The sequence below is a fragment of the Tachyglossus aculeatus genome, chromosome 11 (assembly GCF_015852505.1).
Source record: "Tachyglossus aculeatus isolate mTacAcu1 chromosome 11, mTacAcu1.pri, whole genome shotgun sequence".
In the NCBI taxonomy this organism is placed as follows: domain Eukaryota; kingdom Metazoa; phylum Chordata; class Mammalia; order Monotremata; family Tachyglossidae; genus Tachyglossus; species Tachyglossus aculeatus.
Genome location: NC_052076.1, coordinates 48,680,885 through 48,704,181, shown reverse-complemented (window position 1 = coordinate 48,704,181; position 23,297 = coordinate 48,680,885). Strand labels below are relative to the sequence as shown.

The window sequence follows — 23,297 nt, the reverse complement described above, 5'->3', positions numbered from 1 at the left end:
GAGAAATGGCTCCTGGGGAAAAAAGGAATGACACAGGGGTGATAGGCAGATGAAGGATTTTTCACACGTACGGAGAAGGAAAGAGAGAAACAGATATGGAGAGTGAGGGCAGAGGCTTGAAAAGGAAGACAACAAAAGCAGAAATAAAAGAAAAAGACCTCTAATTTTTTTTTTTTAAAGGCAAAATGAGATAGCAATCAGGCCTGGACATGTGGGTGGGTACCTGCCCATTTTCATGGCTGGGTTAATGCATTGGCAGAATATTGCTATTAGAGAAGTATGAATTAATTCGGCCCAGCTGCTTTTTTCGGAGGCTGCCAGAGGCTTTTTAGACAATCTTCTACAGAGTAGGAATGGGAAATTTCTGGCTGCCTGGAAGACCAATAATTTGGCCTGAAATGGAGGGTGAGCTAGCGCAAAAAGCTTTCAGAAAAGAGCTCATTAAGATGGGCAAAATAACCTCGAACATTCTCAGAACAGTAGTCCAACGTGGCTCTAAGTTACAACAAAGTCAGTCCAGGGCAAGAGGAGGAAGGAATGTCAGGATGAGAGATTACCTGTGTTCCACATAGAGTAGGGGCCGGCTCTCTGTGATGACGCCAATTTGGGGCTGGGTTGAAAGCTCACTGGAATCTTCTATTTTCTCAAGAATCCTGTCAATATCCTCCAACCCATCACCTTCCTTTAAGTACCAGAAAGATAAGGTACTCACATTATTTCGACTTTATTCACCACTATGAGAGTGAGATGCCCATAACTTCTCCTTAAAGATCAGTAACTTGAAAACTGCAGTCCCTATATGCTATCAGGATTTTTTTTTCCTAAAGAGAAAGATCTAGATAAAGAGGCCTAGTTTTATACAACAGCTTGTAAAAGAAAGGATAGTACAATCTTATTGTCAGGGAGGAGAGCACCAGAAGTCACTGATTTGAAAAGCAGGTCCTGATACCACACCTGACTCTAATCATGATTTTTACCTCTCCCTCACATCATTCTACATTGATCAAATTAGCATCAGGGAAGAGGAAAGCTACAGCAATTAATGAGGATCAGAGGGCTGTCACCCAAGCCTCCATATTTGACAGAAGAACCACAATTCAACAAAGACTGGAGGAGAATATAAAAATCAGAAAAAAAAGGAGCAGGCTCCCCAGAAACAACATGGGTGGCAGAATTTATGCCTTTGCTGTTTCTAAACTCATTGAACCTCAGAAGCTAATGCAAAGATAATTAACTATAAGGTAGGCCCATGAATTTACAAACTGCCAAGAAACTGAAGAAACACAAAAGAAGAGAATGAAGTCAGCTTTTCACAAACTTACCAGAGTTTGGCCTCCTGTAGTTTTCTTGTTTTTCTGTTTCTTTTTTTTCTTCCTGAGCTTATTACCTGAATTGGACTAACCACAGAGGTACATATTAGTAAATTCTACAGGGCAGGATCAAAAGTGCTGGAAGTTGGGAAAAGGCCAAGATGATACCTGAAACATAACTATTACAATCATTCCTTCTCAATTCCATGGTAGCAACAAAAGGGATAAGTTTGGATAAAAAAGATGAGGATCAAAAAGAATAATAGGAATGTTAAAGGGATGAAGTTTTCTGAAATATAGCCCAAATCAGGTGGTAATAAGCCCTACAGCTGACCTACATATTTTCCCCCAGCGTATTAATCACTTAAAAAGGGGTAACAAAGCATGTAAGCCAGCTCTAATGAGCACACTCATTGGTGGGAGAAGAATGGCAATGGCTCCATATACAGCCATCATTAAAATCACAATAAAGCCCTTCAACATAAATTACACACTGCATAATATAGGGATAATAATTCTGAAAGGAAATGTAACTTACCTTCAGGTGCCCAAGATCCTATTTAATTTTGTATTTCTGAATATGAGGATGGATAAGCAACCCTATTATGGCCAGGTGCCCTAGAAGCCCTGTTACTCACAGTTTTGATGACATGTTTCAGTCAAGACATGTGCTTTTGTGAGAAGCGCACATGAGAAGGCAACTAAACATTTTAACATCGGATCCAAGACCTAATAATAATAATAATGGTGGTTTTTGTTAAGCCCTTACTATGTGCCAAGTACTGTTCTAAGCACTGGAGTACATGCAAGGTAATGAGGTTGTCCCAAAGGGGGCTCACAGTCTTAATCTCCATTTTACAGATGAGGGAACTGAGGCACAGAGACGTTAAGTGACTTGCCCAAGGTCACACAGGCACAAGTGGCAGAGCCAGGACATGATTTTTATGCTGACCCCAGAGACAAAACACCAGTGGTTCCAGCTAAAATGCTGCTGAAACAGGTGTGGAAAGGCTCCTAATTATTCACGGAGGTTCATGCAAACCTCCCAGGGCCTGGAATAGTACGCAATAGCCAAAGAAGTCAGGGTATACTAAATTAACACAAGGTTCAAAGAATTCTGATTCTTTGACATTCACTGTACTTTGCCACCTTCCCTAAAATCCTAGGAATTTTGTGTTTACCCATTCATGGCCCCACACAGACCTGGGCATTGTAACTCTACAATTCCCAATGACACAGAATATCACCTTCTGAGAAAATTCTCCAAGTTTTTTGCTGTATCGTTAAGGATGTACAGCTGTGGGTTGGCATGCTCCAGAAAGTAGGGAGACAGTAAAGAGGACATGCCTTAAAAATGTCAAGAAGGAACCAACCCTGATATCTAAATGCTGAGTCCCCCTTCAATGAGTTTTCCATAAGTCAATCATCAATCATATTTATTGAGCGCTTACTGTGTGCAGAGCACTGTACTAAGCGCTTGGGAAGAACAAGTCGGCAACACATAGAGAAAGTCCCTACCCAACAGCGGGCTCACAGTCTAGAAGGGGGAGACAGAGAACAAAACCAAACATACTAACAAAATAAAATAAATAGAATAGATATGTACAAGATAAATAAATAAATTGAGTATACCTGAGAATTGCATTTTTTCTGGTCCTCCTGTTTTCCTTTTCCATTTCCTTGCTTGCTACCCTCTACTGCTCCATCTTCAGTCTCTTCACTGTCCCCTGGGCCTTCATGCTCCTTCAGCCTGGAATCTGTTTTTCCCCCTTTGGAGAGTGGCTCATCCTCGGGCTCTTCCCTGGTTATCTGGAGAAGGAAATGAGGCCAATAGGCAAATCCACTAGGTTGACAGTCATTCATTCATTAGATGTTATTGAATGCCTATTGCGTGAGGAGGGCGAAATGACACACTGTGGAGAGCACATCGAAAGACATGCTCCTGGCCCTCAATCAATCGATTGAATGCAATCTAATGGGGGAGACGGGCAGACATCCGTTGCATACATTCAGTGGCAACAGGAGGAAAAACAGTTATGACTGGAAGTGTTCTTGCATGGCACCCCTTTGGCTGCCACTTTCAATGATCTTGTAAACTGGTATTCAGCATGTCAGAGTGGTAAACACTAGTGGTGTTCACTGCTGACAAATCAGGGCCAACGAGCTGCCCGCTTGATGTTCGACAGTGACCATCTTGTCTCACGGTAAAAGCAGTCTTGAGCCATGGACAAAGGAATGCAGCAGCACTGTAGTCATCTAAAGCAAGATCTGGAACAAACCTCCGAACATTCTGGGTATATATTAATCAATAAGAAGCCAAAATGTAGCACTTTTGGAGGGCTGCATTTATATGGGTAGTCTGGAGACGAACGGCATTATAGTAACTGAATACAAGAGAAAGGGGAGTTTTTTCTTTCCTGACACAGAATATGAGGGTTCTTAGGTATTAATAATGATCGTATTAAGTGCTTATTTTCTGCTATGTTCCGGAGCAGATGCAAGATAATCAGATTGGACACAGTCTCGGTCCAATATGGGGCTCATATAATCTAAGAGGGAGAAAAGAGAGGTACTTATCTTCTCAGTTTTTCTTAATCTGTACACTGGAGGTTAAGTGACTTTCCTAAGTGGAGGAGTTGACACTAGAACCCAGGTCTCCTGACTCCCAGTTCTGTGTTCTTTCCATTAATTAACTCTTCTCTTTCAATCAGCATAATTCTAGATAAGAACTGAATTACTTCTGAAATCCACAATACCTTTACAGGTGCAGTAAACCTAGGAGCTAGTTATTGGGGCTCTTGGGAATAACATAAACAAATGAAAACAGATGGCAGGAATGGAGAGTGATATGTGATGCTGGCTATATCATTATGAGGGGGAAATTTTGTGACTTATCCAATAGCAGTCAAATGTCTTGTAAAATGGTTCATTACTACTCTATCTGGCCTGTAGGCCATTTACTGAAGGCTAACAATTTTATGCTAGAAAAATATGCTACACTATACAGTTTTTTCTACTTATTTGCAAGGTGGCTTTATATTAACGTAGTGCTTCTCATCTAGGGAATCTAAAAGTGTCTCTCACACAATTAAACCACAGACTTCTCACCTACAGAAAACCTGGCAAAATTAATTTCTTTTCTAAAGACGGAGAAACTAGAAAATGCAGGGAATTTAAGGAATTGCCTTAGGCAGAGTCAGTCAGTAGAGAACTTTGAAGACAGTCACAGACTCGTGATGCCCAGTGTTCTGCACGAACGAATGGAACACTTTCCTGGCTTGGAAACATGGTGTGGATTGAAACAGTAATGAGTTTAGATATGTACCAAGCTTATGTGCCCTGTCTTGGCAGTTCTGTGTCTTTGACAAGTTTAACATTCTTTTACAGTCGTTTCTATAAGGGAAAAAAAAATAACAGCTGGCAAGCTAGCACTATTTTATGTTTGGGAATATTACACCAGATCCTGGGAAAAGGATGGGAGGGAGAATCTGGATGACATGAACAAAACCAATTCACAGATACAGCAAACTGCATTACGAGGGGCCTCCTACATAGCCTAGGAGGGCCATTTGTAAGTAATCTTCAGAATCAATCAATCATACTTACTGAGCGCTTGGTGTGTGCATTAGTCACTGTACTAAGCCCTTGGGAGAGAACAATGCAATACAATTGGGAGACTCTACCCTCACCCGCAAGGAACTTACAGTCGAGTTGGGGAGACAAACATTAAAACAAATTACAGATAAAATTCAGAAAGGGGAAACAGCAGAGTTTAAGGATATGAACCTAAGTGCTGTGGGACTGGGAGTGAGGTGAGTTACCAAACTACTGAAGGGGTACAGACACAAGTTCCTAGGCAGCAGAGAAGGGAGACTGAATAGGGTGGGGAGATGAGAGGTTAGTCAGGGAAAGCTTCTTGGAGGAGAGATGATTTTAGGAGGGATGGAGATGGGGAGAGTGGTGGTCTCTCAGGTATGAAGCGGGAGGGAGTTCCAGGTAGGTGGAAGGAGCTTCAAGGTGAGAGAGGATTGAGGTACAGTGAGTTGACTGGTGCTGGAGAATGAATTCTGAATTGCTCTTTTCTCCTCCCATCCACTTATTCTCTTTTCTACTTCCTCCACTCGCCTCCACCCCCTCATACTCCTCAATCAATCATATCTGTCCATCCTCCTTCCTGCTGCAAGATTTTTGCTCTCATCACTTTTGTTTTATTCATTCATTCAACTGTATTTATTGAGAGCTTACTGCATGCAGAGCACTGTACTAAGTGCTCAGGGGAGAACAATACAACAATAAACAGACCCATTCCCTGTCCACAATGAGTTTACAGTCTAGAGGAGAGACAGACGTTAATATAAATAAATAAATTACATAAGTACTGTGGAGCTGGGAGGGGGAAAGAACAGAGGGAGCAAGTCAGGGTGATGCAGAAGGCAGTGGGAGAGGAGGAAAGGGGGAATTTAGGAATGGCCTGGTGGAGGAGATGTGTCTTCAAAAGGCTTTGAAGAGGGGGAGAGTACCTGCCTGTCGGATTTGAGGAGGGAGGGCGGTCCAGGATAGAGGCAGGATGTGGGCGAGGGGGTGGTAGCGAGATCAAGGCACATTGAGAAGGTTGTATTACAGGAGAAATGTGTGCGGGCTGGGTTGTGGTAAGAGGGCGCAAGGTGATGGAGTGTTTTAAAGCCAGTGGTGGGCAGTTTTTGTTTGATGCAGAGATGGATGGGCAACCACTGGAGTTTTTTGAGGAGTGGGGTGTCACATCCTGAACGCTTTCGTAGAAAAACGATCCGGGCAGCAGAGTGGAGTGTGGACTGGAGTGGGGAGAGGCAAGAGGCTGGAAGGTCAGCAAGGAGGCTAATGCAGTAATCCAGGAGGGATAAGATGAGGGCTGTATTAACATGGTAGCAGCTTGGATCGAGAGGAAAGGGAGGATTTGAGCAATGTCGTGAAGATGGGATGGACAGTTCAACTGATATTCAATTGATGGATTGAATATATGGGTTGAATATGTCCCTACCATGTTTCTCTGGAAGTTACCATCCCTCCAATAGTTCTCCTTCTTGGGGATAAAGGCAGAGAATATAGATCAATCAACAGTATTGACTGAACACTCTACTCTGTGCAGATTGTATTTTGTTCCGCCTACACTCTGAACTTGGAAGATGTCCTTGTACACGTTATTTATCCTGAAATGGAGGACAGACCGAATGAACTAACAGACCCACTGAACCATGGACTAGGGATAAAGGAGGGTGAACAAATGAGTTAATTATATCTCCTTGCCCGTTTACAGCAATGTTGAAAAGGCAGGATAGGGCACAGGACTGGGGTTAGGTGGTTACCCAAGACTCCACAAAGATGAGAAAGCAGCATGGCCTAGTGGAAAGAGCAGAGGCCTGAGTGTCAGGGGACCTGGGTTCTAATCTCAGCTCTGCCTCTTGCCTGCTGTTTCCTTGGCCTATCCACTAGGCCACACTGCTTCTCTGTGTCTCAGTCTCCTCACCTGTCAAATGGGGATGAAATGCCCATTCTCGCTCCCCTCGGACTATGAGCCCCATGTGAGAGGGCTTGTGTCTGACGTGACAGTAAATTTATCTATCTCAGTGTTTTGTACACTTTACTTCTCTGTGCCTCAGTTACCTTCTCTGTAAAATGGGGATTGAGACTGTGAATCTCAGGTGGGACGGGGACTTTGTCCAACCCAATTGGCTTGTATCAACCCCGGCAGTAAGTACAGTGCTTGGCACATAGTAAGCGCTTAGCAAATACCACAATTATTATCATTGCAGCGCTTGGCCTTTAGCGAGGGTTTAACAAAGCCCACAATTGTTATTTTTATCAGCAGTAGCGGCAAAGGGAACAGATTCTAGACTGTGAGCCCATTGTTGGGTAGGGACTGTATCTGTCGCCGATCTGTACTTCCCAAGCGTTTAGTCCAGAGCTCTGCACACAGTAAGCACTCAATAAATATGATTGAATGAATGAGTTCTCTCATGACCCTATCTCGTTTCTCCCTTCTTGCCCCTCCTGAACCCCCTCTCTTCTCAGCCTCGGTTTCCCTTGCACGAACAGCCCCCAGACCCAGTTTGCTTTACCTCTTCCCACCATCTGCCTGGACACCCCCTCCACTTGTCCCGCCCATCGCCCCTCCCTCAGGAGCCCCCCCATTGTCCCCTCCCTCCCCCTGGAGCCCCACTCATCGTCCCTATCAATCAATCAATTGTATTTATTGAGCGCTTACTGTGTGCAGAGCACTGTACTAAGCGCTTGGGAAGTACAAGTTGGCAACATATAGAGACAGTCCCTACCCAACAGTGGGAAGCAGCGTGGCTCAGTGGAAAAGAGCCCGGGCTTTGGAGTCAGAGGTCATGGGTTCAAATCCTGGCTCTGCCAATTGTCAGCTGTGTGACTTTGGGCAAGTCACTTCACTTCTCTGGGCCTCAGTTCCCTCATCTGTAAAATGGGGATGAAGACTGTGAGCCCCCGTGGGACAACCTGATCACCTTGTAACCTCCCCAGCGCTTAGAACAGTGCTTTGCACATAGTAAGCACTTAATAAATGCCATTATTATTATTATAAAAGGGGGAGACAGAGAACAAAACCAAACATATGCCCTCCCTCCACACATCCACCAAGCTAGCTCTCTTCCTCCCCTCAAAGCCCTACTGAGAACTCACCTCCTCCAAGAGGCCTTCCCAGACTGAGCCCCCCTTTTCCGCTCCTCCTCCCCATCCCCTCCTACCCACCTACCTCCTTCCTCTCCCCACAGCACCTGTATATATGTCTGTACAGATTTATTACTCTATTTTACTTGGACACATTTACTATTCTATTTATTTTGTTAATGACGTGCATATAGCTGTAATTCTATTTATTCTGACGATTTTGACACCGGTCTACATGTTGTGTTTTGTGGTCTGTCTCCCCCTTCCTTCTAGACTGTGAGCCCGCTGTTGGGCTGGGACCGTCTCCACATGCTGCCGACTTGTACTTCCCAAGCGCTTAGCCCAGTGCTCTGCACACAGCAAGCGCTTAATACGATTGAATGAACGAATGGAGGAGTCCCGCCCCTCACCCACGAAGCCCCGCCCATCGCCCCTCCCTCAGGAGCCCCGCCCATTGGTCCTTACCCATAAGCCCCGCCCCCACCTCCCTCAGGAGTCCCGCCCATTGGTCCTCACCCCGAAGCCCCGCCCCATCCTCCTTCAGGCGCCCCCATTGTCCCGCCCCCAGAAGCCCCGCCCCACTCCCCCTTGGAGCCCCGCCCATTGGTCCTCACCCTGGAGCTCCGCCCATTCTAGACTATGAGCCCACTATTGGGTAGGGACTGTCTCTATATGTTGCCAACTTGTACTTCCCAAGCGCTTAGTAGTACAGTGCTCTGCACACAGTAAGCGCTCAATAAATACGATTGATTGATTGATTACCTCCCCCAGAAGCCCCGCCCCATCCTCCCTCAGGAGCCACCATTGTCCCTCCCCCAGAAGCCCCACCCCTCTCCCCCCGGAGCCCCGCCCATTACCTCACCCAAAAGCCCCACCCATTGGTCCTCACCCCTAAGCCCCGCCCTTCCCTCAGGTGCCCCGCCCATTGGTCCTCACCCCCGAAGCCCCGCCCCTCTCGTCCCTCAGGAACCCCATTGTCCCACCCCCGAAGCCCCGCCCCTCTCCCTTCGAGCCCCGCCCATTGGTCCTCACCCCGAAGGCCCACCCATTGGTCCTCATCCAGAGCCCCGCCCACTGGTCCTCACCCGAAGCCCCGCCCCCTTCCCCCGGAGCCCCGCCCCTCCCTCAGGCGCCCCGCCCCTCTCCTCCCTCAGAACCCCTCCCCATTGTCCCGCCCCTCTCCCCCTGGAGCCCCGCCCATTGGTCCTCATCCCGAAGGCCCACCTATTGGTTCTCACCCAGAGCCCCGCCCATTACCTCACCCAAAGCCGCGCCCATTGGTCCTCACCCCGAAGCCCCGCCCCCCTCCCCCTGGAGCCCCACCCATTGGTCTTCACCCCGGAGCCCCGCCCATTACCTCACCCAGAAGCCCCGCCCCTCTCCTCCCTCAGGAACCCCCCAATTGTCCCGCCCCCTCCCCCTGGAGCCCCACCCATCACCCTTCCCTCTGGAGCCCCGCTCATTGGCCAATCAATCAATACGATTGATTGATTGGTCCTCACCCAGAAGCCCCGCCCACCGCCCCTTCCGTCCCTCAGGAGCCCCACCCATTGCCCCTCTCCCGAAGCCCCGCCCATCGGTCCCCCTCAGAAGCGCCGCCCCCGGCCTCATCCTCCGCCCGCCCCTCCCCCCCCCCGCCGCCTGACGCTGGGTTTCCCAGGCTCCCTCGCGCCCCCCCCCCCCCCCGTGCCCCGTGCCCCGGGCCCCATGGCCTCACCAGCTCGTACAGGTTCCTGATCACCGTCCCGTCCGGCCCCGGTCGCCTCCGGCCGGAACCGACCTCGTCGTCGTCGTCGTCGCTGTCGCCGCCATCGTGTCCGTCGGGTCCCAGCTTCCAGGCGCCGGGCTCCAGGGGCTCCTGGCCCCGCTGTTCCCCCCGCAGCCTCCGGAGGGCCCGGCGCGACATGGGACCCGACAGCCGCTGACGACTACCACAGGGCGCGCGCGCATGCGCAGAAGGCGGGCGCGGGCCCGCGCGCATGCGCACTGCCACCCGCAGGCCGCCCGGCCGGCGGCGCCTCAGCGCCCGCGGCGCGCACTCTTCATCCCCATTTGACAGATGAGGGAACTGAGGCCCAGAGAATAATAACAATAATAATAATGATGGGATTTGTTAAGCTATTACTATGTGCCAAACACTGTTCTAAGCACTGGGGGGGATACAAGGTCATCAGGTTGTCCCCACCTAGGGCTCACAGTCTTCACCCCCATTTTACAGATGAGGGAACTGAGGCCCAGAGAATAATAATAATAATAATGATGGGATTTGTTAAGCTATTACTATGTGCCAAACACTGTTCTAAGCCCTGGGGGGATACAAGGTCATCAGGTTGTTCCACATGGGGCTCCCAGTCTTCATTCCCATTTGACAGATGGGGGAACTGAGGCCCGGAGAAGTGAAGTGACTTGCCCAAAGTCACCCAGCTGACAAGCGGCGGAGCCAGGATTAGAACCCCTGACCTGATGGGACTTGTTAAGCGCTTACTATGTGCCAAGCACTGCTCTAAGCCCTGAGGGGGATACAAAGTAATCAGGTTGTCCCCACGTGGGGCTCCCAGTCTTCACCCCCATTTTACAGATGAGGGAACTGAGGCCCAGAGAATAATACTAATAATGATGGGGTTTGTTAAGCGCTTACTATGTGCCAAGCACTGCTCTAAGCCCTGAGGGGGATACAAGGTCATCAGGTTGTCCCCCCGTGGGGCTCCCACTCTTCATCCCCATTTGACAGATGAGGGAACTGAGGCCCGGAGAAGTGAAGTGACTTGCCCAAAGTCACCCAGCTGACAAGCGGAGGAGCCAGGATTAAACCCCCTGACCCGATGGACTTGTTAAGCGCTTACTATGTGCCAAACACTGTTCTAAGCACTTGAATAGATAGAAGGTCATCAGGTTGTTCCACATGGGGCTCCCAGTCTTCATCCCCATTTGACAGATGAGGGAACTGAGGCCCGGAGAAGTGAAGTGACTTGCCCGAAGTCACACAGCTGACAAGTGGAGGAGCCAGGATTAAAACACCTGACCTGATGGGACTTGTTAAGCGCTTACTATGTGCCAAGCACTGCTCTAAGCCCTGAGGGGGATACAAGGTCATCAGGTTGTCCCCATGTGGGGCTCCCACTCTTCACCCCCATTTTACAGATGAGGGAACTGAGGCCCAGAGAATAATAATAATAATGATGATGGGATTTGTTAAGCTATTACTATGTGCCAAACACTGTTCTAAGCACTGGGATAGACACAACGTCATCAGGTTGGCCCCCATTGGGCTCCCAGTCTTCATCCCCATTTGACAGATGGGGGAACTGAGGCCCGGAGAAGTGAAGTGACTTGCCCAAAGTCACCCGGCTGACAAGTGGAGGAGCCAGAATTAAAACACCTGACCTGATGGGACTTGTTAAGTGCTTACTATGTGCCAAGCACTGCTCAAAGCCCTGAGGGAGATACAAGGTCATCAGGTTGTCCCCACGTGGGGCTCCCACTCTTCACCCCCATTTTACAGATGAGGGAACTGAGGCCCAGAGAATAATAATAATAATAATGATGGGATTTGTTAAGCTATTACTATGTGCCAAACACTGTTCTAAGCCCTGGGGGGGAATACAAGGTCATCAGGTTGTTCCACATGGGGCTCCCAGTCTTCATCCCCATTTGACAGATGAGGGAACTGAGGCCCAGAGAAGTGAAGTGACTTGCCCAAAGTCACCCAGTGGCGGAGCCAGGATTAGAACCGCTGACCTGATGGGGCTTGTTAAGCGCTTACTTTTCATTCATTCATTCAATTGTATTTATTGAGAGCTTACTGTATGCAGAGCACTGGACTAAGCGCTTGGGAAGTCCAAGTTGGCAACATCTAGAGACAGTCCCTACTCAACAGCGGGCTCACAGTCTAGAATGGGGAGACAGACAACAAAACAAAACATATTAAAAAGACAAAATAAATAGAATAAATATGTACAAGTAAAATAAATGGAGTAATAAATACGTACAAACATATATACATATATACTATGTGCCAAGCACTGCTCTATACCCTGGGGGGGATACAAGGTCATCAGGTTGTCCCACGTGGGGCTCACAGTCTTCATCCCCATTTTACAGATGTGGGAACTGAGGCCCAGAGAAGTGAAGTGACTTGCCCAAAGTCACCCAGCTGACAAGTGGCAGAGCCGGGATTTGAACCCCTGACCTGATGGTACTTGTTAAGCATTTACTATGTGCCAAGCACTATTCTAAGCCCTGTGTGGGGGCAGATACAAGGTGATCAGGTTGTCCCACGTGGGGCTCACAGACTTCATCCCCATTTTACAGATGAGGGAACTGAGGCCCAGAGAATAATAATAATAATGATGGGATTTGTTAAGTGCTTACTATCTGCCAAACACTGTTCTGAGCACTGGGGGAGATACAAGGTGATCAGGTTGTCCCACGTGGGGCGCACAGACTTCATCCCCATTTTACAGATAAGGGAACTGAGGCCCAGAGAAGTGAAGTGACTTGCCCAAGTCACACAGCAGACAAGTGGCGGAGCCGGGATTAGAACCCGTGACCTGATGGTACTTGTTAAGTGCTTACTATGTGCCAAGCACTGTTCTAAGTGCTGTGGAAGATACACAGTCCCTCACTCACATGGGGCTCACACTCTTAATCCCCATTTTACAGATGAGGTAAATGAGGTCCAGAGAAATGAAGTGACTTGTCCAGTGTCACACAGCAGACGTGGCTGTGTGATGGGATTAGAACCCAGGTCCTTCTGTTTCTCAGGTTCGTGCTCTTATTCACTAAGCCACGCTGGAGTTCAAGGTGTTTGTGGCTTTTCTAGCAACTAATTGATTTATTGGTATTCAGTACATCTGATATTTTTCTCTGAGGTTTAGTAAACGCTCTTTTCTCAAATTCCTTTAGCAGTTGAGTTCATGAACAGTATTCAGCAGGCAAGGTAGATAACAGAGTGAAGATGAACCCTGACGGGCCTCCGGATGTGCTGGACTCCTGTCATCTCTGTCTCCTATAACCCTGATTTAACCCTGATTTATTCCATAAATTCCATTATCCACAACCTAATTATCCCAATTCTCCGGGACTATGACAAACTCTTAATATTCCAACTGCCTTTCCTCCTTACTCTCTTGATTGTCAGTAAACTATGTTTACCTAAATCAAATTAATTCACCCCCATCGTATTTATTGAGTGCTTCCTGTGTGGAAAATACCGTACTAAGCACTTGAGAGAGTAATAATAATAATTTTGGTATTTGTTACGTGCTTACTATATGCCAAGCACTGTTCTAAGCACTTGGGTAGACACAAGGTAATCAGGTTGTCCCATGTGGGGCTCACAGTCTTAATCCCCACTTTACAGACGGAGTAACTGAGGCACAGAGATGTTACTTGCCCAAGGTCACACAGCAGACAAGTGGTGGAGCCGCGATTAGAACCCATGCCCTCTGACTCCCAAGCACGTGTTCTTGCCACTAGGCTATGCTGCTTCTCAGTATAGTACAATATAGTATATATGTAAATCAAAAGTATTTATGGGCATTATTAAGAGTACCTAGATTAAACACCCCTTTTCCGCTACATTGGGACCTAAGCACTATATCAACATTTTGGAAAGATTTGGTCTGAAGTAATGGGGCAGGGAAGGGAAGACCTTTCTGAGCATTCTCTTAAAATAATGTAGATCAAACTTCCAAGATCCTGAAGCCCAACTGACTGTAGCGGTTGACGGACATCATACTGAATGACGAAGTGAGCTGTAAATATATAGTATAAACTATCACCTAGATTGTAAAATCCCCACTAGATTGTAAGGTCCTTAAGGGCAGTGACTGCCTCTACTAACTCTATTGAACCCTCCCAGTTTTCTGCACAGATTAAGCGCTCAATAATATTATTGATTGATTGTATACAACATATGGATGTTTAACACCGAAGAGAATATGCAGCAAACAGTACTGTAATCCACCCCATTTTTCACCCTCTTATAAACCCCAGAGACTGGTTTGATTGAGATTTACCCTCCCACTCTGCTTTTCTTTATGGCTCTTGTTTTTATGGCTCGTCTTTGGCCCTAGTCCTGTCCCCATTCCTGCAGAGGGTGGGATGCGGTGAAGCTTGTGGCAGCAGGAGAGGGCATTAAGGTACCAACTGCTAGGGTATCAACCTCCCCCAACCCCTCCATCCTTCCCAGGGCCATTATTTGGGTAGCCCTGCTCCTCCAGGTGACACGGTTGAAGGAAGAGGGGATGGGGTAAGTGTGTTATGCTTAAGGGTCTTCCCGTCCCAAGCTCTTCCACACATACTCCAATTGGGAGCCATGTGCAATTCACTCGGAGATCACGGGGCTTAGTCAGATGGCGACAATTCCACTTTATATGTGTAGACTCCTGTGTTGCCTAGACAATGGACCGGTATCGGGAAACAGTCTACCTACCACTGATTTAATTGAATTAATGATTTAATGAACCAACTGGGAAGAGGATAGTCAAATTGGAAAATCAGGGAGGGCCTGGTAGTTGTAGGTAAGATTTGGTGAACCAGTCAATATGGAAAGAGCTGGGGGTAATTTTGAGTAGCCAAGGACAGACCTAAAGGGGCTGTGAAGTCCCTGTTTGGTGCCCTGGGATGAACTTCACCTGCCCAGTGGGCACAAATCATATAGTGAAGCCACAAAAGGGAGGGAGCAATTGGATAAGGTTAAACTGTTGTAGGAGCTTACTTGATGGTAAGATCCTTGAGGGCAGAGATAGTGGTTACCAACTAAGTGGTATTATGCCGTCACAAGTGCTTATTACAGTGCCGAAGAGATAAAGTTCATGAATGTATAAAGGGGAGAAGTTATCATTATTGTATTGCAACTGGTTTAGGATTAAAAGGGCACTAAAGACTGTGTTCGTTGGCTGTGTTCCTTGGTCCTGTAGAGTCAGTGTGGGATTACTTGCAGATCTTGGGGACTGGATTTTCTCAGGGTGGGATTTGAATCCAGGAAGAAGTCCTGTGGGGTAGTTCTTATGATGATGATGATGATGATGATGGCATTTGTTAAGCTCTTACTATGTGCAAAGCACTGTTCTAAGCGCTGGGGGGATACAATGTGATCACGTTGTCCCATGGGGGGCTCAGTCTTAATCCCCATTTTTACAGATGAGGTAACTGAGGCCCAGAGAAGTGAAGTGACTTGCCCAAGGTCACACAGCAGACTTGTGGTGGAGCTGGGAGCTCTTATCACACTGGCTCTGGAGCAACGTGTCTAGGCTGAATGTAGAACAGGAGAAAATATGTATAAATTGCTTCAAGAAATTCTGAGTTTAGAAATATAAGGTAAACTAAAGAAGTAGATCCAACAATGGAGGTGCCTTCCCTGGAGACTTTCCAGAATTTCTTTTGGGGGTAGTTTAGATAGAATCCTTCTGGGAGTCGAGGGACGTAAGTTCAGATCCCTATTAAAGGGCTTTTCCAGAGCTCATTTTCCTGGGAGAAACATCCAGTGGGGGAGCTGGAATGGGGTGCGATTGGCAGTCCCCCTGATAATGATTGATTTCTGTAGGCTTCCTGCTGTTCTTTTGAAACCATCATCATTTTTGAGAACTCTTGACTGCACTCATGCTGAAGCCGACCACCTAGGAGCCCACCATGGCCTTCCCAGGACACAGCTCTAGGGCGAGGTAGATCTAGTCCAAGCCCGTTGCCATCCCTTCATCTGCCCCATCCTGCTTTGCTAAGCTTCAAATTTCTGAAAAATAGAAGAATCTCATACTCACATTACTCCCCAGTGTCGCCTATCAACCGTGAGAGCCTGCAGGGAACAGCTTTTTAAAAATCCTCAGCCTCCAACTTTCCATTCCCTCCAAACTCCAACTGAGGTCTCAAATGAATGGGATACTTGTGGGATTGAATAGGATGTGGGCAGATAATAGTTTTTTTCTCCCTTCTCAGCTTGTTCAATGGTTCCTAAAGCTTTCTTTTCAGGATCCGTGTTATCCTTTCACTAAATTTTCCAGGTCCCCTTCCTCCTCTTTCAAATTTTGGCATAGAAATGATTAATTCTCCCCTGTTGAGGAAGCTGTGTTACATCAGGGAATGGGTTGGGCAAAACCATCACATTAGTGATTTAAATATAATAATAATAATGATGGCATTTATTAAGCGCTTACTATGTGCAAAGCACTGTTCTAAGCACTGGGGAGGTTACAAGATGATCAGGTTGTCCCACGGGGGGCTCACAGTCTTCACCCTCATTTTACAGATGAGGGAACTGAGGCCCAGAGAAGTGAAGTGACTTGCCCAAAGTCACACAGCTGACAATTGGCAGAGCTGGGATTTGAACCCATGACCTCTGACTCCAAAGCCCAGGATCTTTCCACTGAGCCACGTGCTTTCAACACCCTTGCTTCAAACTGTCACAGAGCTGGTCTTAACACAAAATACAAAAAAAGTCAATAGTACCTGGATGTATATGACATTTTTTCTTCTGAGCTTGTATATCTCATTTAATGTTTCCCTTTTCTCTATTCTGCACAACCTACACTTTTCCCTCAAAGAATCTTCATCCCCATCTTCTCCCTCAAAATCCTGCTGCCTTCAAAACCACATAGTCCTTTTTTTTTCCATTCATTCTCCCTGGATCCTACTGTATATGTGTCTGTGTGATTGGTGTTCTTTTGTTTTTTATTTGAAAACCTTCATGGTGACCAGAAAGGAGCCTAGGGGTAGGGCTTCAGGTAGGCAAACACCAATCTGGTATGAGAGTCCAAGACCTAAAGATATTGATGGAGAAAGGAATGGAATAGTTTCCTTTTATGCTGAAAGGCCTCTCTTTGGAGGAGGAAAATTGGGCTGGAAGACAGGAAAAAAAATCCAAAGATGTGTGAGTGGGGACAAAGGCTGAGTTGGACATCTTGCACAGTGAGCATCTCTGGTACATTTTTGGAAGAGTGGTTTGCACCTGCTTACAAATTCATGTCGGTGAATAAATATACTTTAAAGATTTCCAAGTTGGGAGCCTGTCGTTACGAATCCCCCTATAACAGCTGATATGGCCCCAGCCAGTAAATCTTTATTACATTGGGAACACCTTTATGTACAGAGGAGAGCCTGTGAAGTATTTACAGTGATACAATTTCTCAAGCACGATCCCATTACTCATCACAACCACACAGGCACCAAGGCTCCTGCTTGGTGGTAGAGAGTGTCTGTGGTAAATGAAGGAGATTGAGACCCGGGGCAGCCAGGCATGAGGTGAGAGTTGGAGGGTAATGCGATGAGGAGGGAGTTGAAAGCCTTCCAAGGTAGGGTAACCGATCCCCAAGCAACTGTTGATATAAAGTTTTCCTGGCAGATGTGGTTTCTCGTCCTGAAGGAGCCCTATTTTGAGGATGGGGTGGCTTTCCTGAAGGCTTTCTGACTTTCCTATGATCTTGGGCAGGGCAGCCTCTGGAGCTGCATTTGTAGAGGAGGTTAGGTTTCTCCATGACTTCCTATGTGCCTCCATTCCCGAAGCGGCCTTAGTAACCGGCCACGGGAATGTTTTCGGGTTGGGTGTACAAACCCGCTTTTGTCCCCAAGGGAGCAAGTTCCAACCCTAATACTTAGAACACAGGATCCTGGCTGAAGGGAGGGATGAGATTCGGGGAGTGGTCATGAGAACTGAACAATCCTAACGGACATCCAGGCCCCTCTGTTTCCAACAGGGTCACCACGAACCCCTGCAGGAAGACTATATTGAGTGGCTTCTTGAACAGGCACAGATTCACAGTAATGTGCCCAATGTGCTGAGAGCTTCGACCTACCTGAGTCCTACTTTCCCTCTGCAGAGGATTCATAGTCACAGTGTTGAGCCCTGGGCCCCTTCCTAACGTGGAAAAATGAAAAGCTTTCCCCAGCTTCTCATTTCACCTGCTCGGTGACATTAAATACCCATTCACAGCCAAATGTCTGATATGAAACTGGAATCTAAATAAATACTTCCGAGCCCCTCCAGAAGGTACGAAGCACACGGCGCCGCTGAGCCAGAGCAAGAGATGGAGTGCTGGGAATGCCAAGAAAGCAGGTTGGCGGAAAGAGCTCAGAGATCGGATGGGACAGAGAGAAAAAAACTTTGGAGGAAAATTGCAGAGAAACAAGGAGGGAGGTGGGATGTATAGTAGGCAAAGCTCTAGATCTGAGCTGTAAATGAAACCAGGGAAAGCAGAAGGGAGAATAAATATTCTCTCTAAAGATTTCCAAGTTGGGAGCAAGGGAGAGGAGGCCAGCAGCTCCCCTTGTCTCTGCCCCCAAAGACTCATTGCTAGGAGGCACTAGAGCAGACGGAGGTGCTGAAGGATTACCCTATGTGTGTCCCTTCTAGAGGCTCACCGGATGATGAAGGCTAAAGGAAGGTGAAGACAGATTTTTGTTAGCCCTTGCCCACTACTCACCCCATGTCCCTCTTGCCCTTTTCCAGAGCCAGAGAAGCTACAAGAAAGCCAAGAGCTACCACCTGAGCCTGCAGGAGCGTGGAGTATTGCCCAGGTCTGAAAAGTTAACACGGAGGCTCCATTATTCTAAGAGCTCCTTTCCCTTAGCGTTGGGGCTTTAATTAAAGCAAATGTTGCCGAGAGGAGCCGCTTCACTGAGGGACTCCCACGCGGTGATTATCCCCCGGGGAGGAGGCGTCTTTTTACAAACAGGCATGCGCAAGGAAGACGGGGAGAGAGGATGACCTTGAACCACCTAGGGGGAGGATTGAAGCCAGTCACGTTCCCTCCAACTCAATAGGAGAATGGCACCGGGAATTTCTAGCTCTGGACGCTCTGCTCTAACTCCTATCGATGCTCAGAAAAACGCTTCCTTTCTCCACCCCAACCCCCTCAGCTAATTTGAGCGATAGCGAAGAATGGGTCTTTCTCATGGTCCCATGCCAGAGGCTGCCCAGGGCCTTAAGCACATCGTGGTGAGTCCCTAGTGGAAAGGAACTCCCGATGCCCGGTAAACAATATATATAAATATATAGGCGTGGATATATGTATATAAATGTATCTATATATGTATATATGTACACGCACAACTCTAAGCAGAGTGATTCCACCAACACAGGGGCCAGAACGGCGGTGACGGCGGAGGCTGGGGGAGCCGTGCAGAAGGCGGACCATCTTGACTTGAATCTGGAGCTGGGAGATACGTCCGTAGGGAGCCTGGGGCTGACTTACAGAAAGGTTCGTGACACTGAACGTTTGGGGATCGGGGCCCCGGGCCCCGCAAGCCACACCAGGTGGAGCAAGCGGTGGAGACGGTGGGTCAGTTGTGCTTGGAGGTCCAGGTGGGAGGGATGTAGAGGGACTGAGTCTGGCGGCTCCTGCGAGGGCTGGTGTTGAGGATGTCCACACTCTTCCTGCTGGAGCTGATCACGTCGGCCACAAAGCTGGTGCAGTCATTGCAGACATCTTTCCGGATGCAGCCGTGTGTGTAGATGTGGGGGAACTCGTCCTCCACGCTTCTCCATGGCGTCCCTTGCAGGGACCTGGGGAGCAGAAGCAAGGCTCAGGAGAGGAGTCTGGGATCGGGAATCTCCCTCTACTTACAGGGAGGCAGAACGTCAACCCAATGCCACATATTGAGAAGCAGCGTGGCTCAGTGGAGAGAGCCCGGGTTTGGGAGTCAGAGGTCATGGGTTCTAATCCCAGCTCTGCCACTTGTCAGCTGTGTGACTGGGCAAGTCACTTCACTTCTCTGGGCCTCATCTGTAAAATGGGGATGAAGACTGTGAGCCCCACGTGGGACAACCTTGATTACCTTGTATCTCCCCCAGCGCTTAGAACAGTGCTTGGCACACAGTAAGCGCTTAACAAATGTCAACATTATTATTATATTGGAGTCAGTCAAAGGTACTCAACATTTCAAGACTCCCCTGCCGTCCCCACTGATAACCCTGCTAGAGGTCCCAGAGCCCACCACAATAATAATAACAATTATTATTGTTATTATTTCTTAAGCACTGTGTGCCAGGCACTGTACTAAGTGCAGGGGTGGACACAAAGCAAATCAGGTTGGACACAGTCCGTGCCCCCAAGGGGCTCCCAGTCTCAATCCCCATTTTACAGGTGAGGTAACTGAGGCACAGAGAAGTGAAGTGACTTGCTCAAGGTCACACAGCAGACAAGTGGCAGAGCCGGGATTAGAACCCATGACCTTCTGACTCTAAGGCGTATGCTCGATCCACTATGCCAGGCTGCTTCATATGGGATGGTTTCTTCTTTGGCATCTTTCCAAGCCCAGATGCCAAACTAAATCTTTGAATGCCTCTGCTTCATCGGGAAAAATGTCTGGCTGTTGCGAGAGCCACTGAGTCATGGAAGTTAGGGGGAAGGAACTCACTGGAAGACATCTCTCCTCCGGGTCAGCATTGTTTTGGCAGCTGCAGAGCCTGAAAGGTTCTCGAAGCCCAGAGTGTAGACAGGAATGTGTGCAAACTTCTTGGAAGGCATCTTCATCTGCAACAGATTGGTGAGGTGAAGAGAATACAGGTTACTTTGGGCAAGGCGTTCTGCACTAGGGCAGGACGCCTTTTTGATAATGAGTGGACTTTCTCCAGAACCAACTCCTGGACCGTAAGCTCCTTGTGGGCAGGGATTGTGCCTACCAATCAATCGTATTTATTGAGCGCTTACTGTGTGCAGAGCACACTCTATAGTACTCTATAGTACTATACTACTAATAATAATGATGGTATTTGTTAAGCACTTACTATGTGCAAAGCACTGTTCTAAGCGCTGAGGGGGGGATACAAGGAGATCAGGTTGTCCCACGTGGGGCTCACAGTCTTAATTCCCATTTTATAGATGAGGTAACAGGCTCAGAGAAGTTAAGTGACTTGCCCAAAGTCACACAGCTGACAATCGGCGGAGCCGGGATTCGAACCCATGACCTCTGACTCCCAAGCCCGGGCTCTTTCCACTGAGTCACGCTGCTTCTCGTGTAGCCTCCCAAGCGCATAGTACAGTGCTCTGCACACAGTAAACACTCCATAAACACCACTGACTGAAAGCCTAAGGGCTAAAAATCTTGTACCCACAACCTTCCCTAACCTCTAATCAACCCAGAAATTCCAGGACCAGCTGGGAAGAGTGAGGAGAGAATAGGTAGAGGTGAAGAACAGGGAAAAAATCCAGAGGAAGTAGTTCTTGTTGAGGAGTTAGGACAGCCCAATTGAATAGATTGAAGGTAATGATGTGCCAATGCCAAGGGCATTCATTCATTCAACTGTATTTATTGAGCACTTACTGTGTGCAGAGCACTGTACTAAGCGCTTGGGAAGTACAAGTTGGCAACATATAGACAGTCCCTACCCAACAGTGGGCTCACAGTCTAGAAGGGGGAGACATACAACAAAACAAAACATGTTAACAAAAGGGCAGAGATCAAGGCTTGTATCAAACAATCCTATTTGAGTGCATACTGTGTACAGAGCACTGTACTGAGTGCTAGGGAGAGTACAATAAAAACAAAAGACGGAGTCCTTCCCCTTAAGGAGCCTACATCTAGTGGGGGAAAAACAGGCGGTCAGATTTTTAATGAAGAGGGAACAAACCAGGAATTGGTTGTGAAATATGAAAAGATGAATAAAAAAATGAGTATGTGTGAATCAATAGAAATGTAAGTGCTAAGGGTGACTGAATAAATGTAACATGGGTGGCTTTGGATTGGCATGATCTGAGGTGGTGGAAATCAATCAATCAGTGATATATACTGAGGGCTTACTGTGTGCAGAGCACTGTTCTAAGTGCTAAAGAGAGTACAGCACAAGAGAAATGAGCAGACCCGATCCCTGCCCATAACGAGCTTACAGTCGACAATAACCATGGAATGTCTTCTGGAGGAGCTGGGCTTTCAGGAAGGTTTGGAATATGGGGAGAGCTGTGGTGTCTTGGGTGCTCAATAAATACTGAAGATAATGAGCATGGTAACTGGAAGCTGCTCTGAGCAGAAGCATGTGGGGCCTTCTACTAGTGAACTGGGAAACAGGGCTCCTACTCAAAGAGGTACTTCTGCACGTACCGCACTTTGCTCTGTTGCCCTCCACACCAAGTAATAAAAGATTTGTTGTGGGAGGTGGAGTTTTTGGAGTGGGGAAGATGAATAACAACCCACAAGAGATGATGAAAGCTAACAACCAAGATCTTTAAAAACAGAAGAAATCCTCATGGGTCTGGTTGAAGTGATCTACGTCTACCCTGCCTGAGGCGAGATAAATTCTCAAATCCCACCCTGGGGAGCAAGCAAAGCTTTAGAATCTGCCCGAAACAGACAGACAGACAGAACCCATTATGCTCACAAAACACCTTAGCCCATTTGTTAGTCCTGCTGGATTTTAAAGAAAGCCATCCTTACCTTTATGCTACAGGAGGTGCAGACAGCTCTAAAATGGAAAGACAATGGCAGGGATCATCATCATCAATCGTATTTATTGAGCGCTTACTATGTGCAGAGCACTGGACTAAGCACTTGGGAAGTACAAATTGGCAACATATAGAGACAGTCCCTAATGAACAGTGGGCTCACAGTCTAAAAGGGGGAGACAGAGAACAAAACCAAACATACTAACAAAATAAAATAAATAGAATAGATATGTACAAATAAAATAGAGTAATAAATGTGTACAAACATATATAGATCAAGGGAAGAATAACTCCATGCAGAGGCATCTGACTAAACTGAACAGCCTCCTTTCATTTTTAAAATTGATAAATTGATTTCCCCCTCCCTACAGCTAAGGCACTTTGCTTTCACGATGGTTCCAGTTCTTTCTCCAGTTGGTCTTCTACCTGAAAAAGTTCTCTCAAGACTTGCATTCTGATATCTATTCCTTTTTCCCCCGTCTCTAATCCCCCTTTCCGACCATCTCCAAAGGTGATATAGTCTAAAGACCTTGCATGAACAACATGGGATGCAGGTGGCTCTCGGTTGCCCAGGTGAGTGATCAATTCCTGTTAGATAGAAACCTGGATTGCGGGGGGACCAGGGCTCTGAGGGTGGGACCATCTGTCTCGGTTCCTAAGGCTGACACTCCAGGGCCCAAAGTGGGGATAGTTCTAGCTGCCCCAGAACCGGTTGTCATCCTAAACTCTACCTAGGTAAACCCTGCTTCTTTCTTTAGCAAAAAAAATGGTCAAGAAGGCTTGGTTCACCTCTTGCAGAAGAGGCAATTTGAAGGCCAGGAAAACAGAGGGAACTTGGTTCTACAGCAGCAGCAGATCTGAAAAAAAATCAAAAAAGGAAAAGAGGACAGGTCAGGCACAAGCCTATTACAATAATCCTAGAGACTTTTAAAAAAAATGTTAAGTG

General features: G+C 47.4%; 2 protein-coding genes across 4 annotated transcripts in view; both read right to left on the bottom strand.

Annotated features, from left to right (window-relative positions):
• Nucleotides 1-9,882, bottom strand: part of TCF25 (transcription factor 25) — a 28,136-nt gene extending 18,254 nt beyond the window's left edge. The window contains exons 1-4 of the mRNA XM_038754066.1: nt 9,694-9,882; nt 2,943-3,119; nt 1,323-1,397; nt 558-682 (exon numbers count right to left, since the gene is read on the bottom strand). Coding sequence (XP_038609994.1) covers nt 558-682; nt 1,323-1,397; nt 2,943-3,119; nt 9,694-9,882 — 566 coding nt within the window. The remainder of the gene's footprint in view (nt 1-557; nt 683-1,322; nt 1,398-2,942; nt 3,120-9,693) is intronic.
• Nucleotides 9,883-17,014: 7,132 nt separating this feature from the next.
• Nucleotides 17,015-23,297, bottom strand: part of SPIRE2 (spire type actin nucleation factor 2) — a 57,430-nt gene continuing 51,147 nt past the window's right edge. For all 3 annotated transcript variants that reach the window (XM_038753804.1, XM_038753805.1, XM_038753806.1), the window contains exons 12-15: nt 23,141-23,208; nt 22,344-22,371; nt 20,331-20,446; nt 17,015-19,476 (exon numbers count right to left, since the gene is read on the bottom strand). In XM_038753804.1, the coding sequence (XP_038609732.1) occupies nt 19,254-19,476; nt 20,331-20,446; nt 22,344-22,371; nt 23,141-23,208 (435 nt within the window). In that variant the 3' untranslated portion in view covers nt 17,015-19,253. The remainder of the gene's footprint in view (nt 19,477-20,330; nt 20,447-22,343; nt 22,372-23,140; nt 23,209-23,297) is intronic.